The sequence below is a fragment of the Staurois parvus genome, unplaced genomic scaffold, assembly GCF_062004578.1.
Source record: "Staurois parvus isolate SC_StPar_1 unplaced genomic scaffold, SC_StPar_1.0 ptg000428l, whole genome shotgun sequence".
In the NCBI taxonomy this organism is placed as follows: Eukaryota; Metazoa; Chordata; class Amphibia; order Anura; family Ranidae; genus Staurois; species Staurois parvus.
In genome coordinates this window covers 452,229-472,061 of record NW_028318224.1, presented here as the reverse complement: position 1 = coordinate 472,061, position 19,833 = coordinate 452,229, and the positions used below count along the sequence as shown (strand labels likewise).

Sequence of the window (19,833 nt, the reverse complement as noted above, 5' to 3'; positions counted from 1 at the left end):
AATAGTGCCCCATCATTGGTGTCATTGGGAGGAATAGTGCCCCATGATTGGTATCAGTGGGAGGAATAGTGCCCCATCATTGGTGTCAGTGGAAGGAATAGTGCCCCATGATTGGTGTCAGTGGGAGGAATAGTGCCCCATCATTGGTATCAGTGGGAGGAATAGTGCCCCATCATTGGTGTCAGTGGGAGGAATAGTGTCCCATCATTGGTGTCAGTGGAAGGAATAGTGCCCCATCATTGGTATCAGTGGGAGGAATAGTGCCCCATCATTGGTGTCAGTAGGAGGAATAGTGCCCCATCATTGGTATCAGTGGGAGGAATAGTGCCCCATCATTGGTGTCAGTGGGAGGAATAGTGCCCCATCATTGGTGTCAGTGGGAGGAATAGTGCCCCATCATTGGTATCAGTATGAGGAATAGTGCCCCATCATTGGTATCAGTAGGAGGAATAGTGCCCCATCATTGGTGTCAGTGGGAGGAATAGTGCCCCATCATTGGTGTCAGTGGGAGGAATAGTGCCCCATCATTGGTGTCAGTGGGAGGAATAGGTGCCCCATCATTGGTATCACTGGGAGGAATAGTGCCCCATCATTGGTGTCAGTGGGAGGATTAGTGACCCCATCATTGGTGTCAGTGGGAGGAATAGTGCCCCATCATTGGTATCAGTGGGAGGAATAGTGCCCCATCATTGGTGTCAGTAGGAGGAATAGTGTCCCATCATTGGTATCAGTGGGAGGATTAGTGCCCCATCATTGGTGTCAGTGGGAGGAATAGTGCCCCATCATTGGTGTCAGTGGGAGGAATAGTGCCCCATCATTGGTGTCAGTGGGAGGAATACTGCCTCATATCAATGGGAAGAACAGTGCCCCAAGGGCCGCATACAGGCAGGCAAAGGGCCGCAGTTTGGAGACCGCTGTCCTAGACAGATAACGGCTGTTGCAACTTCTTTAGAAGAATCCTAATTATTTTATTGGCTGGAGTTTCTTTCTTTTATTTCTCTATGAATTAAAGTCATTTTTATACCTTTTCTTCATGAAAATGTATGCCGCATTATATTACCTCCTAGAGACACAGAATAAAGATCTACTTTAGAGTAGATAGAGTTTTATAATGAATGAGGATTGTGGGCTGCAATACCTGCCTGCCGGATCATTGGCTCTGCTGACCTCTAGTGGAGCCAGTTAGGTATTACACTTTACTCAGCTCTGACTCTTTTAGTTGGCAGTAGATAGAACCGTGCTGGAAACCACATGCAAATTATTATTGTATTTTGATTTATTTGAAATATTTATATGGCACCAATGATTTATGCAGCGCTTTACATATATTTTTTACATTGTTATCAGTCCCTGCCTGCAAGAAGCTTACAATCTAAGGTCCCTAACTCACATTCATACATACACATAGTAGAGCCAATTTAGACAGGGTCAAATTAACCGCCCAGAATGTCTTTCGGAGTGTGGGAGGAAACCAGAGTACCCGGAAAGAAACCCTTGCACAGGGAGAACATGCAAACTCCATGCAGGTAGTGTTGTGGTTGGGATTCAACCCAACGACCATAGTGCTGCCAGGCAGAAGTGCTAATCACTAAGCCGGTTGTCAAATAGGAGGCGCCAAGATATGCAAGAGCCTTGTTTCAAACAAACTGAATGTACAAAAAAAAAACAAAGTACATTGCAAATGATTGGTTGCTGGGCTGTGGTTGGGCCCCCATCGTCAGGATCAGGGGCGGACTGACCATTTAGAGACTCGGGCACTGCCCGAGGGCCCGGGGTCAGTAGGGGGCCCCATGAGATGCCCCTGGTACCTTTTTCATAGGCTTTTTTGAGTTTGGGCAAGGACATAGGGGCCCCATGATCCCCTATTGCCCAGGGGCCCCATGAGTTGTTGAGAGCTGAGGCTAAATCAAAATGGCGCCTTTTTCCCCAGCATGATGTCTTACATGGGTTAGTTCCTGCCTAGAAATTTCTCCCATCCATTTCAAAGCTTGCTTCATGTCTGTTGGGCATGGGAGAGCTGCAGTTGTTGCACCCTTTTGGGGTAGCGCGCGTGTGTGGCCCCATCCCACAGCGTGTGGCCCCCATTCAACAACGTGTAGGAAAGCCAACCCAAGAAATGGCTGCAATATATTCACAACTGGCTCCACCATTGGGAACATTCCACGAATGTTTGTTTGCCGGGAACAGACCTCATTGGGGACTGTCCCCAGCAAACAGAGACAGGTGGCAGCCATTCTTAACAACTAATTACATTAAGTCTTAATTATGACTGATGAGAATAACACCACCATTAACCCATCGCCCTCAGAAAATTTTTTCCCCCTTCCGGACCAGGCAATTTTTTTTACGATACAGCGCTGCGTTATTTTAACTGACAATTGCGCGGTCGTGCAACGCTGCACCCAAATTAAATGTACGTCCTTTTTTTCCCTGAAATAGAGCTTTCTTTCGGTGGCATTCGATCGCCTCTGCGTTTTTTGTTTTTGGCGCGATAAACAATAAAAGACCGACAATTTTGGGGGGAAAAAAAACAATGTTTTGGACTTTTTGCTATAAAACACGCCCAATAAAAAAAAATTAAATAAATCAGATTTCGTCATAAATTCAACCAAATGCATTTTACTACATGTCTTGGTTAATTGGTTTCCGTGAAAGTTATAGCGTCTACAAATGGCGGTATAGATAATGAGATCTTTATTTATTTATTTTATATGGTGGCGATCAACGACTTAAAGCGGGACAGCGGCAGGCTTTCTGACACTAGGGGGGGGGACTGACTAACTGCCACTGACATCCCCAGTGCAGGGGCGGACTGACCATTTGGAAACTCGGTCACTGCCCGAGGGCCCGGGGTCAGTAGGGGGCCCCATGAGATGCCCCTGGTACCTTTTTCATAGGCTTTTTTGAGTTTGGGCAAGGACACAGGGGCCCCATGATCCCCTATTGCCCGGAGGCCCCATGAGTTGTCAGTCTGCCCCTGCCCCAGTGACACCAATACAGTGATCAGTGCTAATAAAAATCACTGACACTGTACTAATGGCACTGGGCAGGAAGGAGTTAACATCTGGGGCGATCAAAGGGTTAACTGTGTGTTAGGGAGTGATTTTATTATGTGCTGTTTTACTAGGGAGACATGTTGTGCAGAGAGATACAAAGCAGCATGTCCTTGCTGACAGGAGAGAGATCTGTGTTGTTTAAACTCTTCACACCGGTCGCACACAAATTTGCGGCCTCCCGGCGTCTGGGCCTAGACGCCGAGCGGCCGCACATTTACGTTCTATTAAAGATGGACATACAGTGGGGCAAAAAAGTATTTAGTCAGCCACCAATTGTGCAAGTTCTCCCACTTACAAAGATGAGAGAGGCCTCAGCTATGACAGACAAAATGAGAAAACAAATCCAGACAATCACATTGGCTGATTTGGAAAGAATTTGTTTGCAAATTATGGTGGAAAATAAGTATTTGGTCACCTACAAACAAGCAAGATTTCTGGCTCTCACAGACCTGTACCTTCTTCTTTAAGAGGCTCCTCTGTCCTGCACTCATTACCTGTATCAATGGCACCTGTTTGAACTTGTTATCAGTATAAAAGACACCTGTCCACAACCTCAAACAGTCACACTCCAAACTCCACTATGGTGAAGACAAAAGAGCTGTCGAAGGACACCAGAAACAAAACTGTAGACCTGCACCAGGCTGGGAAGACTGAATCTGCAATAGGCAAGCAGCTTGGTGTGAACAAATCAACTGTGGGAGCAATAATTAGAAAATGGAAGACATACAGGACCACTGATAATCTCCCTCGATCTGGGGCTCCACGCAAGATCTCACCCCGTGGGGTCAAAATGATCACAAGAACGGTGAGCAAAAATCTCAGGACCACACAGGGGGACCTAGTGAATGACCTGCAGAGAGCTAGGACCAACGTAACAAAGGCTACCATCAGTAACACACTACGCCGCCAGGGACTCAGATCCTGCAGTGCCAGACGTGTCCCCCTGCTTAAGCCAGTACATGTCGGGGCCCGTCTGAAGTTTGCTAGAGAGCATTTAGATGATCCAGAAGAGGATTGGGAGAATGTCATATGGTCAGATGAAACCAAAATAGAACTGTTTGGTAGAAACACAACTCGTCGTGTTTGGAGGAGAGAGAATGCTGAGTTGCATCCAAAGAACACCATACCTACTGTGAAGCATGGGGGTGGCAACATCATGCTTTGGGGCTGTTTCTCCGCAAAGGGACCAGGATGACTGATCCATGTACAGGACAGAATGAATGGGGCCATGTATCGTGAGATTTTGAGTGCAAACCTCCTTCCATCAGCAAGGGCATTGAAGATGAAACGTGGCTGGGTCTTCCAACATGACAATGATCCCAAACATACCGCCCGGGCAACGAAGGAGTGGCTTCATAAGAAGCATTTCAAGGTCCTGGAGTGCCCTAGCCAGTCTCCAGATCTCAACCCCATAGAAAACCTTTGGAGGGAGTTGAAAGTCCGTGTTGCCCAGCGACAGCCCCAAAACATCACTGCTCTAGAGGAGATCTGCATGGAGGATGGGCCAACATACCAGCAACAGTGTGTGCCAACCTTGTGAAGACTTCCAGGAAACGTCTGACCTCTGTCATTGCCAACAAAGGATATATAACAAAGTATTGAGATGAACTTTTCATATTCACCAAATACTTATTTCCACCATAATTTGCAAATAAATTCTTTCCAAATCAGCCAATGTGATTGTCTGGATTTGTTTTCTCATTTTGTCTCTCATAGTTGAGGTCTCCCTATGATGCCAATTACAGGCCTCTCTCATCTATGTAAGTGGGAGAACTTGTACAATTGGTGGCGGACTAAATACTTTTTTGCCCCACTGTATGTGCCAAGAACGAGCGCCCTGCACGCTCCCAGCACACATGTCCGGTGCTCACGGAAAGGTTCCGATCTCCTCTTTCGATCAGGACCTTTCCCGATCATGTGACCACCGTGACGGCGCGTCACGGCGGTCACATGACCCTAAACCCCGCCCTGCCTCCCGGCTTCTGGAACCCTTAAAGGGCCGGGAGGCGCCGGCGTGAAGGGGTTAAACAGATCTCTCGCCTCTCAGCTTTGCCAATGATCATCGAGCAATTGCCGGAACCCCGGCGATTGACATCCTCAGGAGCCAATAGCAGCGCAGGTAGGGCAGTACGAGCACGCGATCCCTACCAGGAACTGCAGAATCACGTATATTTACGTGATTTTGCCCAGCAAAGCCGCCCTGTAGCAGTACATTTGCTGTGGGTCAGCAGGCAAGTGGTTAATAATGATGTAGCACCAGAGTGTTGTACCGTAGTGTGCAGCATGAAGGCGTCACACATCGACAGCTCAGTGTGTGTTAAACTGTGAAGAGCGGCATCAGCCCCAGCTTTGCCTGAGACCACACCCCTTGATACATTTGCCCTACCCCCGAGGATTAGTCATAGAGGGGTGAAACGCGTCAGAGGGCATAGTCTCAGGAGGAGCTGATTCTGAGGTTGCTCTTCACATACTAAGCTGTCAGTGTGCGGTGCCTTCATACTGCACGCTTTGGTATTAATTTTGGATGAGCATTTTGACTCCAAGTATGGATCAACCGATCAGCTCTACTGGCACTTAGGTGCTCAAAGAAGGTTATAACCGGTTGCAGAGGGTGTTGTACCCAGGGGCGGACTTGTACTTGTGGATTGCAGTGTCCTTTCTGTAGGAAGTTCAGAGGCACATTACAAAGGAATAAAACTAATTTACGGAAAGGAAAAACACTGCAAGTAAGCGTTTGAAATACTTGATTTTCCTGCGTTTTTACTTGCAGTTCTTTATGCTGGTGACAGGGTCTCTTTAAAACCAAAAGGTAAAAATCAATATGTATCAAGTTTAAAAAAATCCAGTTTTTTTTTTGTTTTTTTTAATGTGGGTTACATAGAGATAAACTGTATTGATTGTAAAATGCTTCAAATCCTTTATAAGTAAGCTGGTATTATGGTTACCACCTGTCCCTGTTTGTCGGGGACAGTCCCTTGTTTTGAGAGGTCTGCCCCGGCTAATCAAACACCCACAGCAATGCCCTGTATATGGAAATTCGTCTTACAAAAATTCTTGCCAAAGACCAACAGAAAACTGCAGCCACCGGCCCAATCTGTTCTTACTACTAGTGTGATACCATTTATTGGCTAACTAAACAGACTGCAGTGCAAGCATTCCAGGCCTGCTGGCCTCTTCTTCAGGCAATGCCCTACAATCCATGTACTTGGCTAATAAATTGGTATCACCCTAAATCCAAGTGTCTGTATTTGGTAATGGTACAACCAGGGGCAGACTGACAACTCATGGGGCCCCCGGGCAATAGGGGATCATGGGGCCCCTGTGTCCTTGTCCAAACTCAAAAAAGCCTATGAAAAAGGTACCAGGGGCATCTCATGGGGCCCCCTACTGACCCCGGGCCCTCGGGCAGTGCCCCAGTTTCCAAATGGTCAGTCCACCCCTGGTCAGAGGAACACCAACAGATGTTGCTGTCAGATATCATCAACTGTAGCTATATACAGGCAGGCAGAATGACCCAACAATTTGACAGCCATGCTTCATCAGGTGATCACTGTCAAGGGTCAATGCTCAATGGCCAATTAGTGTTTTTTGTGCAAGCTGACATAGATACGTTCTTTTGCATTTTGTATATATTTCAGATCATTATTATTGTGTGTGAATGCCTAATTAATTGCAACAGTAAACGCCGGGCTCTTTTAATTGCCCAACTTCCTTAACCAAGCTTTCACCATATGGTCCATCCATTCTAGATCCATTGCCCAACTTCCTCAACCAAGCTTTCACCATATCGTCCATCCATTCTAGATCCATTGCCCAACTTCCTCATCCAAGCTTTAACCATATCGTCCATCCATTCTAGATCCATTGTATTGTCTAGTACTGAGTGCCAAGGATTTTGTTGTTGCGTTCTAAAGCTCTCCACCCCGCCAATTAGATAGATGGAGCCCAAAGAGTCCTTGAAAAGGTTGCGTTTCCACAGATGTGTCGTACAGTCGTTTTATAACGATGAGCCAAGGCCGTTCAATGTGAAGGTGACCATCACGAAACAACAGTTTATATGGATATGGAGTGTCCTTGCTGTGAGACGACTCACAGAAGAGCTTTTGGCTTTGCACGCCTTTTAAATGGCGGCATTAAATCTCGGACCTCTCACCACTTCCACGTTGATCAGCACATCCTTTTGGTTATTATTGTCTGTGAATGCCTAATTAATTACAACAGTAAACGCCGGGCTCTTTTAATTGCCCAACTTCCTCAACCAATCTTTCACCATATTGTCCATCCATTCTAGATCCATTGCCCAACTTCCTCAACCAAGCTTTCACCATATCGTCCATCCATTCTAGATCCATTGTCCTGTCTAGGGCTGAGTGCCGAGGATTTTGTTGTTGCGTTCTAAAGCTCTCCGCCCTGCCAATTAGATAGATGGAGCCCAATAGATATATATAGGCAGGCAGAATGGCCCAACAATTTGACAGCCATGCTTCATCAGGTGATCACTGTCAAGGGTCTCAATGGCCAACGAGTGTTCTTTGTGCAAGCTGACATACTGTAGATACGTTCTTTTGCATTTTGTATATATTGCAGATCATTATAATTGTGTGTGAATGCCTAATTAATTGCAACATTAAACGCCGGGCTCTTTTAATTGCCCAACTTCCTCAACCAAGCTTTCACCATATTGTCCATCCTTTCTAGATCCATTGCCCAACTTCCTCAACCAAGCTTTCACCATATCGTACATCCATTCTAGATCCATTGTCCTGTCTAGGGCCGACTGCCGAGGATTTTGTTGTTGCGTTCTAAAGCTCTTCGCCCTGCCAATTAGATAGATGGAGCCCAAAAAGTCCTTGAAAAAGTTGCGTTTACACAGATGCGTCATACAGTCGTTTTATAACGATGAGCCAAGGCCGTTCGATGTGAAGGTGACCATCACGAAACAACAGTTTATATGGATATGGCGTGTCCTTGCTGTGAGATGACTCACGGAAGAGCTTTTGGCTTTGCACGCCTTTTAAATGGCGGCATTAAATCTCGGACCTCTCACCACTTCCACGTTGATCAGCACATCCTTTTGGTTATTGTTGTGTGTGAATGCCTAATTAATTACAACAGTAAACGCCGGGCTCTTTTAATTGCCCAACTTCCTCAACCAATCTTTCACCATATCGTCCATCCATTCTAGATCCATTGCCCAACTTCCTCAACCAAGCTTTCACCATATCGTCCATCCATTTTAGATCCATTGCCCAACTTCCTCAACCAAGCTTTCACCATATCCTCCATCCATTCTAGATCCATTGTCCTGTCTAGGGCTGAGTGCCGAGGATTTTGTTGTTGCGTTCTAAAGCTCTCCACCCTGCCAATTAGATAGATGGAGCCCAATAGATATATATAAGCAGGCAGAATGGCCCAACAATTTGACAGCCATGCTTCTTCAGGTGATCACTGTCAAGGGTCTCAATGGCCAACGAGTGTTCTTTGTGCAAGCTGACATAGATACGTTCTTTTGCATTTTGTATATATTGCAGATCATTATTATTGTGTGTGAATGCCTAATTAATTGCAACAGTAAACGCCGGACTCTTTTAATTGCCCAAACTTCCTCAACCAAGCTTTCACCATATTGTCCATCCTTTCTGGGTCCATTGCCCAACTTCCTCATCCAAGCTTTCACCATATTGTCCATCCATTCTAGATCTATTGCCCAACTTCCTCAACCAAGCTTTCACAATATCGTCCATCCATTTTAGATCTATTGCCCAACTTCCTCAACCAAGCTTTCACCATATCGTCCATCCATTCTAGATCCATTGCCCCATCTAGGGCTGAGTGCCGAGGATTTTGTTGTTGCGTTCTAAAGCTCTCCGACCTGATAGATGGAGCCCAAAAGATATATATAGGCAGGCATATATGGCCGAGTGTTCTTTTTGCAAGCTGACATAGATACGTTCTTTTGCATTTTGTATATATTGCAGATCATTATAATTGTGTGTGAATGCCTAATTAATTGCAACAGTAAACGCCAGGCTCTTTTAATTACCCAGCTTCCTCAACCAAGCTTTCACCATATTGTCCTTACTTTCTAAATCCATTGCCCAACTTCCTCAACCAAGCTTTCACCATATCGTCCATCCATTCTAGATCCATTGCCCAACTTCCTCAACCAAGCTTTCACAATATCGTCCATCCATTTTAGATCTGTTGCCAAACTTCCTCAACCAAGCTTTCACCATATCTTCCATTCATTCTAGATCCATTGCCCAACTTCCTCAACCAAGCTTTCACCATATCGTCCATCCATTCTAGATCCATTGCCCAACTTCCTCAACCAAGCTTTCACCATATCGTCCATCCATTCTAGATCCATTGCCCAACTTCCTCAACCAAGCTTTCACCATAGTGTCTATCCATTTTAGATCCATTGTCCTGTCTAGGGCTGAGTGCCAAGGATTTTCTTTTTGCATCATAAAGCTCGCCACCCCGCCAATTAGATAGATGGAGCCCAAAGAGTCCTTGAAAAAGTTGCGTTTCCACAGATGCGTCCTACAGTCGTTTTATAACAACAAGCCAAGGTCGTTCGATGTGAAGGTGACCATCACGAAACAACAGTTTATATGGCTACGGCGTGTCCTCACTGTGAGACGATTCGCGGAAGAGCTTTTGGCTTTGCGCGCCTTTTAAATGGCGGCATTAAATCTCGGACCTCTCACCACTTCCACGTTGATCAGCACATCCTTTTGGTTATTGTTGTGTGTGAATGCCTAATTAATTACAACAGTAAACGCCGGGCTCTTTTAATCACGCCATCAGCTCTCCTAATCAATCTTAATAATACGGACCGTGCGCTATGGCACCCATGAATTTTAATCTACATAAATTTCGTAAAGGCTCGTCGCAAGCTTGTTGCATGAAATGATACGATGGCGGATTTAGATTAAGTCCTTTGAGGAAGACTTAAATTGGATTGAAGAAGCTAAGCCGTGTCTCACTTTGCCGTTTTTATTGCCGACACGTTGACCTTGCCAAGGCTCCGAGCTCTGAAAGTCACATATAACAATGCAGATGGCTCCGGCCCCCGTGTACACATTTATTTGACCTATAAACAGAGACATTGTATAAAATTCCATGTAAATCCGTCCGTACATGTTCATTCCTAGAAACATCCCTCGTCCCGGCGAAAATATAGAGCTTGTTAAAGTGAATGTCACAAAGGAATATATTACGTCTGGCAGAATCGGGGGCTAGGTTGACCTACATCTCGTCCTTGAAGCCGGCCGAGTCGGTCAGGGACTCCTCGGTGTTCTCTTGGTTTTTTTTTTTTTCTCTTGCTCGATCGATGCTCTTTAGCACCGGTGTTCTGTGCTCCTTGGAGAAATTAAGGGAATTTGTATTATTCAGTGGATGTAAATTAGAACCTCGACTCCGCTGGCTATTAAGTCTCTCCTACTAATGCTGGGCATTTGTTCTGTCGAGTGCAAGTTGGCTACTCTTCGGTCAAACCAAGCCAGCTTGAGGTTAAAGCCCGGCTGAACTTTCCGGCGAAATCGGCGAAATTTGTTCCAGGTGCATTCAAAACTGAAGGTGTGCCAAGTCTTATGCCCCGTACGCACGATGAGAGTATTTGTTTTTTTTTCTGCATGCTAGTCTTGTATCGAAATGGCTCTTTTACACTGGTGGTAAAGCTTACTGCCCTCGGAAAAGGGGTCCAAGGTGGTCTCCTGCAGTGCGTCTTTAGCAGGTCAGAACCCATGTTCAGTGGAATATAGCTGTCAGTAAGCTGCAGGGCGCCCCACAGTTTCACATTCACAAAGGGATGGGGGGGTGCTCATGACATCACAGACCTAATAGGGCCTCATAAGACCATGTGGACATCTTTGTTCAGGCATCATCCGAGGTCACCATCTACTTCCTGGACTGAGATGCTGGTTCAGAGATGCCTTAGTCGTGCCTGACACAGATCAGTCCCTGATGCAGCTTCTAGCCTTGTAAATGAAACAGCAGAGGGCGCCAACTAAGTGCCTTGTAAAGGAAACAGCAGAGGGCGCCAACTAAGCGCCTTGTAAAGGAAACAGCAGAGGGCGCCAACTAAGTGCCTTGTAAAGGAAACAGCAGAGGGCACCAACTAAGCTGTTTGTAAAGGAAACAGCAGAGGGCACCAACTAAGCGCCTTGTAAAGGAAACAGCAGAGGGCGCCAACTAAGTGCCTTGTAAAGGAAACAGCAGAGGTTGCCAACTAAGTGCCTTGTAAAGGAAACCGCAGAGGGCGCCAACTAAGTGCCTTGCAAAGGAAACCGCAGAGGGCGCCAACTAAGTGCCTTGCAAAGGAAACAGCAGAGGGCTCCAACTAAGTGCCTTGTAAAGGAAACAGCAGAGGGCGCCAACTAAGTGCCTTGTAAAGGAAACAGCAGAGGCCGCCAACTAAGCTCCTTTACAAGGCGCTTAGTTGGCGCCCTCTGCTGTTTCCTTTACAAGGCACTTACTTGGTGCCCTCTGCTGTTTCCTTTACAAGGCACTTAGTTGGCGCCCTCTGCTGTTTCTTTTACAGGGCACTTAGTTGGCGCCCTCTGCTGTTTCCTTTACAAGGCACTTACTTGGTGCCCTCTGCTGTTTCCTTTACAAGGCGCTTAGTTGGCGCCCTCTGCTGTTTCCTTTACAAGGCACTTACTTGGTGCCCTCTGCTGTTTCCTTTACAAGGCACTTAGTTGGCGCCCTCTGCTGTTTCTTTTACAGGGCACTTAGTTGGTGCCCTCTGCTGTTTCCTTTACAAGGCGCTTAGTTGGCGCCCTCTGCTGTTTCTTTTACAGGGCACTTAGTTGGCGCCCTCTGCTGTTTCCTTTACAAGGCACTTACTTGGTGCCCTCTGCTGTTTCCTTTACAAGGCGCTTAGTTGGCGCCCTCTGCTGTTTCCTTTACAAGGCACTTACTTGGTGCCCTCTGCTGTTTCCTTTACAAGGCGCTTAGTTGGCACCCTCTGCTGTTTCCTTTACAAGGCACTTACTTGGTGCCCTCTGCTGTTTCCTTTACAAGGCACTTAGTTGGCGCCCTCTGCTGTTTCTTTTACAGGGCACTTAGTTGGCGCCCTCTGCTGTTTCCTTTACAAGGTGCTTAGTTGGCGCCCTCTGCTGTTTCCTTTACAAGGCACTTAGCTGGCGCCCTCTGCTGTTACCTTTACAAGGTGCTTAGTTGGCGCCCTCTGCCATTTCCTTTATATATTGCAGAGATTACTTCAATCTCATTGAGGAGCTGCCATGAATATCTTTGGACCTATGGATTTTTTAATATCATCCTAAACCCCCACAGCCCATTCACGTGTATGATTATATTGTGGCTTAGCTATTACACCATTCTACCTGCTCCATTCTCGATAATTCTCTGTGAGCCTCTAACCTTGAGACGAGGGGCAGACTGATAACTCATGGGGCCCCCGGGCAATAGGGGATCATGGGGCCCCTGTGTCCTTGCCCAAACTCAAAAAAGCCTATGAACAAGGTACCAGGGGCATCTCATGGGGCCCCCTACTGACCCCGGGCCCTCGGGCAGTGCCCAAGTTTCCAAATGGTCAGTCCGCCCCTGGCTTGTGACTAACTATAAAGTTCCAAAGTTGCAATCCGATCAGTGGGGAGGGAGGAGACTGAGGAAATGCTCCCTTCTGCCTGCAGCAGACCGATGACATCCTCCTAGACTAGGCCAAGTCACTGGGTGGCTTTTTAATGATAAAAGGTGGAGCTTTTCTGAAAAATGTGACTATTAGGACACATCAGGAAATGTTATGAAAAGGTCCACTTTAAACAAAAACTACAAAAATTCAACCTTGGAACGCGGCGTCGTTTATTTCTCTGCTTCGTGTTAAATAATATCGCAGCTCCTCGCGGCGCGGGTGACACATGTAGTCGATGATCCAATCACTTTTCAATTACTTGACGTCTGCTTATCGTTCTGCATTGAAGACCCGGAGGTCTATATATAGATATTCAATTTCCCAATTTCCATACATCATTCCAGCCATAAGTGTTTATTTGTTATTAAACCAAAGCCGGTATATTAAATCACCATCGCCTTCCCCGCGCTTAATGGCATCAGGCGCCGCGTGAAGTATTGCGTCAATATCTTACAATTGCTTTTGCCCTTTTCCTGGGTAAATATTATGGTGATTCTTTCATGGCCGTACCCTATGAGAAGTCATTTGCGCCTGATGGGGTGGGGGAGGGAGATGTTGTGTCTCAGCTGACCATAACATTGGATCCAGTTATGAAAAATTGGTAAATTATTACCCACGGATGTATTCGCTGACATACGAATGTAACATATGTATTTATAAAGGAAGGGTTTACTTTGCTATGCACTGGTTGAAGTTGAGGGCTTCTAATTTATTTATTACAGGCATTTATATAGCACCTGCTTCGCTCCATTTGTCTTGCATTGAGCTGCATTAGGCTATCATTTTTCTGTAGTATGCTGCCATCTAGCGATGTTTTATGGTCACTACAACTTGTTTACTAATGTGATTTTGGTATCTTCCTCTGTCCTTCCCTCCTGTTTCTTGCTAGTTTAGTGCTAGCGAGACCATTCCCTTTTCTTCCATGTTCCCTCTGCTAGTGTCAGTTATTCACGACCATTCGCTTTTCTTCCATGTTCCCTCAGTTAGTGTCAGTTATTCACGACCATTCGCTTTTCTTCTATGTTCCCTCAGCTAGTGTCAGTTATTCACGACCATTCCCTTTTCTTCCATGTTCCCTCAGTTAGTGTCAGTTATTCACGACCATTTTCTTCTATGTTCCCTCAGTTAGTGTCGGTTATTCAGGACCATTCCCTTTTCTTCCATGTTCCCTCAGCTAGTGTTGCTTTAATCACGACCATTCCCTTTTCTTCCATGTTCCCTCAGCTAGTGTCGGTTATTCACGACCATTCCCTTTTCTTCCATGTTCCCTCAGCTAGTGTCGGTTATTCACGACCATTCCCTTTTCTTCCATGTTCCCTCAGCTAGTGTCGGTTATTCACGACCATTCCCTTTTCTTCCATGTTCCCTCAGCTAGTGTCAGTTGTTCACGACCATTCCCTTTTCTTCCACGTTCCCTCGGTTAGTGTCAGTTATTCACGACCATTCCCTTTTCTTCCACGTTCCCTCGGTTAGTGTCAGTTATTCACGACCATTCCCTTTTCTTCCACGTTCCCTCGGTTAGTGTCAGTTATTCACGACCATTCCCTTTTCTTCCACGTCCCCTCAGCTAGTGTCAGTTATTCACGACCATTCCCTTTTCTTCCATGTTCCCTCAGCTAGTGTCAGTTATTCACGAGCATTCCCTTTTCTTCCATGTTCCCTCAGCTAGTGTCAGTTATTCACGACCATTCCCTTTTCTTCCATGTTCCCTCAGCTAGTGTTGGTTTAATAACGACCATTCCCTTTTCTTCCATGTTCCCTCAGCTAGTGTCGGTTATTCACGACCATTCCCTTTTCTTCCATGTTCCCTCAGCTAGTGTCTGTTGTTCACGACCATTCCCTTTTCTTCCATGTTCCCTCAGCTAGTGTCAGTTGTTCACGACCATTCCCTTTTCTTCCACGTTCCCTCGGTTAGTGTCAGTTATTCACGACCATTCCCTTTTCTTCCACGTTCCCTCGGTTTGTGTCAGTTATTCACGACCATTCGCTTTTCTTCCACGTTCCCTCGGTTAGTGTCAGTTATTCACGACCATTCCCTTTTCTTCCACGTCCCCTCAGCTAGTGTCAGTTATTCACGACCATTCCCTTTTCTTCCATGTTCCCTCAGCTAGTGTCAGTTATTCACGAGCATTCCCTTTTCTTCCATGTTCCCTCAGCTAGTGTCAGTTATTCACGACCATTCCCTTTTCTTCCATGTTCCCTCAGCTAGTGTCAGTTATTCACAGAGACAGGGCTCACACAAGTCATTGTGGTTGAAATTGGCCCTAATATGTGTATGAATGTAAGTTAGGGACCTTAGATTGTCCACCCCTTGAGGGTCAGGGACTGATGTGAATTTATATAGCACCTGCTCTGCTCCATTTGTCTTGCATTGAACTGCATTAGGTTATCATTTTTCTGTAGTATGCTGCCATCTAGCGATGTTTTATGGTCACTACAACTTGTTTACTAATGTGATTTTGGTATCTTCCTCTGTCCTCCCCTCCTGTTTCTTGCTACTTTAGTGCTAACTAGACCATTCCCTTTTCTTCCATGTTCCCTCAGCTAGTGTCAGTTATTCATGACCATTCCCTTTTCTTCCATGTTCCCTCAGCTAGTGTCAGTTATTCATGACCATTCCCTTTTCTTCCATGTTCCCTCAGCTAGTGTCAGTTATTCACAGAGACAGGGCTCGCAAAAGTCATTGTGGTTGATTTACACAGTGGCTAAGGCAGGCCATAGATGGGCCGTTTATCATCCAAATTGTCGGCCGATAAACGAAAAATCGGTCAGCGCCATTGCCGATGCTGACACCATCGCCCATGAAAAACATTCATTTTTCCAGCATGACCGATAAAAATAAATGAGAAGATCCACGAAAAATGTCCGACGGGCTGGCCTCACTAATGGCGTGCATATCGGACGAAAATACGGCCAATAAACGACACGTCTATGGCCTGCATAAATGGTTAGCACTTCCGCCTGGCAGTACTAGGGTCATTGGTTCAAATCACAACCACGGCACCTCCTGCCTGGAGTTTGCATGTTCTCCCTGTGCCTGCGTGGGTTTCCTCCGGGTACTGCAGTTTCCTCCCACAGTCCATAGACATGCTGGTAGGTGAGTTGGCTCCTGTCTAAATTGGCCCTAGTATATGTATGAGTTAGGGACCTTAGATTGTACGCTCCTCGGGGGCGGGGACTGATGTGAATGTACAATATATTTGTAAAGCGCGGCGTAAATTGACAGCGCTATATAAGTACCAGAAATAAATAATACTAAAGATAAATTGACTGTGCACTTCAGTCCAGCTCCAGCGCTTAGTAAATGAGATAAAGCTTCACTTTGCAAAAAAAAAAACACCCAAAAAGGTGCAAGGAAAAAAAAAAAAAAAAAAACAGTATATTTGCTTGCTCCTGATTGAATGATGGAAGTCAGCCGAGCTTCCCTTCATATACTAAGCTCTAGTAAATGAAGTACTAAGTCTATTCGCCTTTAGTAAATCGACCCCCATTGACTTTTCATGTTTCAGAAGACTGAAAAAAAAACTGTAATTAGCTGAAAGTAAAATTGCGTTGGATTCATCTTCTGTGTCTTATCGAAGAGTTAAGCTGCCTGTGGATGCTGCCAAGTCAGCAGGCGCAATGGTAGCACAATATCAAGCGCAAAGTGGCTTGTTCTACCGGAACGGAAGTCACCTTGAGTGGCACAGTTTGGAAGAGATTTGGGCTGGGGGGGGGAAGGGTACGGTAAGCAAGCACGAGCTCATTGATCACTATGTAGCCCCCAGGGGCAGACTGACAACTCATGGGGCCCCCGGGCCATAGGGGATCACGGGGCCCATGTGTCCTTGCCCAAACTCAAAAAAGCCTATGAAAAAGGTACCAGGGGCATCTCATGGGGCCCCTTACTGACCCCGGGCCCTCGGGCAGTGTCCAAGTTTCCAAATGGTCAGTCCGCCCCTGGTGGCCCCCACTCCTCATTGATTGTTCTGTATTGTACTAAGCAGTCACACTCACCAATCGGATCACTAATGCGTTGTTACTTTTTTGTTTCCACAGCACAGAGCCCCACCGCGGCAGACCCCCTGCAGCAAGCCTACGCCGGAGTGCAGCAGTACGCAGGTCGTTAGTATTAACACTTTCTCCTAATAATTATAGATACTCTGTCTTCTTCTGTCTATAAGAGAACCCGGCCAGGGGAACAATACAGAATCCTCCTTTGTACAGAAAAAATTCGCCTAGCCAGTCAGTGAAAACGCATGTACATTCCTTCTGTGCAAATGGGGCAAAAAAAAAAAAAAAAAAAGATAAATACCACATTTGGCCACTAGATGGCGCTCAGTATCATAGGATTTTCCTATAATACTTCACTCCACCTAGTGGCCAAATGCTGTATTTTCTGTTTTAAATCAATCATTTACATTTGAACAGCCTGGGATATCACATATTTACATTTGCTTTTTTGCCCCAGAACGAATGTGCACGCACTTTCACTGAGCCAACGGATGTGAAAATTCATTATACGTACAGCCCACATAGCCTCATAATCACTCATTTCTTCCTGCTCTGCTTATAAAGAGTAAGTCTTCCCAAAACTAGACTCTAAAGAGGGTCCACACCCTCAGACTTGGTAACAGTGATGCTATGACATAGGGCAGGGGTGGGCAACTGTGGCCCTCCAGCTGTTGGTGAACTACAAGTCCCATCATGCCTCTGCCTTTGGGAGTCATGCTTGTAACTGTCAGTTTTGCAGTGCCTCATGGGACTTGTAGTTCTACAACAGCTGGAGGGCCACAGTTGCCCACCCCTGACATAGGGGAACTATCCATAGAAATGAAGGTCATATTTAAAATGAGATAAATAATGAATATTGCCGACCTCCTTCTGAAAATTCTAGTTGCCTGTTGTGTTGAATCTCTGAATTTAAAGTCCGGCTCCGGCCATCATGTGATTTCTAATGAAATGGTCAAAGTGTATTGTGACGGGAGTGACTTTGAGTGGGGGGGCCCATGGATCACAGCCCCCTTTGGAGAGGTGGGGAGACCCCTGTCTCAGCTCCCCATATCCCTATTATGTGTAAGTCACCCTGTGCCTGTTAGGGGTACAGGGTGGAATGTTCTAATATTGGGGGGGGGTGTTCATTGTTCACTGCCATGCGGCTGCATCCCATTGTTCTATTGTGTGTCTTGCTTGGGAGCAAACTATTATGGGATGTATGGGTTTGTGTATTGCCTGCTGCCATGTGGTGTATCCCATTGTTCTACTGTGTGTCTTGCTTGGGAGCAAACTATTATGGGATATATGTGTTTGTTCTGGCTTGGTGGGGGTGTTTCCGGCAGCCCTTCCCCCTGATGGGACGGCCTGCTGATGTGTTTCCTGTTACTGGGTGTATTTCCCCGCCCTGTGTATATATCTTGTATCTATGTTAAAATAAAGCAGTCTATTTCCTGTATGGTCAGCGGTGGTGTCCGTGGATCTGTGTTCGGACAGGGAAGCGGGAGTCTAACGGACATACCCTAGTGCAGTCGGGGTCCGGTTCCATTACATGTATCTCTAGTCCAGAGGGTAGCTTTGGATAGGGTCGGGATGGATTAGAGCCTGCCTGGCTGTGTTCCTATTGCAGAGATTTCTCTCCCCTTCCTGTTCTGCCTGATACTCAACACAGGGATGGTGGGAACCCCTCAAAATGAGCATAGCAAGTGTACAGACCCAAGAACTCAGCACAGGATTGGATGGAACTCTTCATAAAGGACACAGCAGGTGTACAGACCTGGGAGCATCTCATAATGAACAAAGCAAGTGTTTATACCCTGGAATTTAGCACAGGGATGGTGGGAACCCCTCATAATGGTCACAGCAGGAGTACAGACCCAGGAACTCAGCACAGGGATGGTGGGAACCTCTCATAATGAGCACAGCAGGTGTACAGACCTGGGAACTCAGCGCAGGGATGGTGGGAACCCCTCATAATGAGCACAGCGGGTGTACAGACCCGGGAACTCAGCATAGGGATGGTGGGAACCCATCATAATGGGCACAGTGGGTGAACAGACCCGGGAACTCAGCATAGGGATGGTGGGAACCCCTCATAATGTGTACAATAGGTGTGCAGACCCGGAAACTCAGCACAGGGATGGTGGGAACCCCTCATAATGGGCAAAGTAGTTGTATATACCCTGGAATTTAGTGCAGGGAAGATGGGAGTCCCTTAAAAATGGGACACCAGGTGTACAGGACTGGGAAGGTGGGAGGAGCTACTACTGAGCGCTGAAGGTGTGCAGATCCAGAAACGCAGCACCAACCAAAGATTGTCAAGGGGGGTGTGGTGCTCCTGCATCCACCAGAAGCTGAGAACCTCAATCCACGAGATGATAACATCACCTCTGTATATGAACCCAACACCTCTATCTGTCAGCAATGTATTCCCAGCATTTCCTTCATCCTGGGCTGGGGGGGTAATGTGCTCCGACCTGAACACTCCATCCTCAGCCGAAAAGCCGCTTTTCCCACGAGGTCTCCAATGGTCCTGGCCTCCTATTGTGTGACACGGTTATAGATGGTCTCCTGGAAGCCCCCTGACCCCAATGTAACTGGCTCTCTAATCTCCCCACTGACCTTTGCCTGCCAAAACTGCATTCAATGAACCATGCAATCAAAAATCAATAGCTGTACCACTGTGATTGTGAGCGCCGAACATTCACCTACGTGCCGGACCTATCAGAATCATTGTCCACCATGACATCTCTGTTATGGCCTCGGGGAGAAGACAAGGTCTGAGCAAATGGAAACCTTGCATTAGAAAAAGCATTGCAAGAAAGTGAATTAATCACATGGAACGAAGGGGGGGGTAAAATAAAAGGGCATCGAGGATGTGACTGTAGCCAATAAGACTTCGGTTCTTTGCAGAAAAAATAAAGTGGACCTGTCACACGTTTTTTATATGAAGAACATGTCTTCTAGGGGTTTTCACCTTTCTCTGTTCTATCCAGAAATAATTACCGATCTTTGGCTGGAGTTGGACTTTATCCTTCACTTGACCCCCAACCAAAGCCTTCCAGTGTAAATCCTAAACCTTTATTTTTCTATTTTTGGATGGAGTAGGGATGGGTGAGATCCTGTCAGATTTTATTGTTGTCT

General features: G+C 46.3%; 1 protein-coding gene across 8 annotated transcripts in view; it reads left to right on the top strand.

The window, feature by feature from the left end:
• The window catches only part of CELF4 (CUGBP Elav-like family member 4), a 1,398,731-nt gene that overhangs the window by 1,248,790 nt on the left and 130,108 nt on the right, over nucleotides 1-19,833 (top strand). For 6 of the 8 annotated variants that reach the window (XM_089687534.1, XM_089687538.1, XM_089687539.1 and 3 more), the window contains one exon: nucleotides 16,756-16,821. In XM_089687534.1, the coding sequence (XP_089543660.1) occupies nucleotides 16,756-16,821 (66 nt within the window). The remainder of the gene's footprint in view (nucleotides 1-16,755; nucleotides 16,822-19,833) is intronic. The other 2 variants (XM_089687536.1, XM_089687533.1) reach the window with 1 other exon arrangement.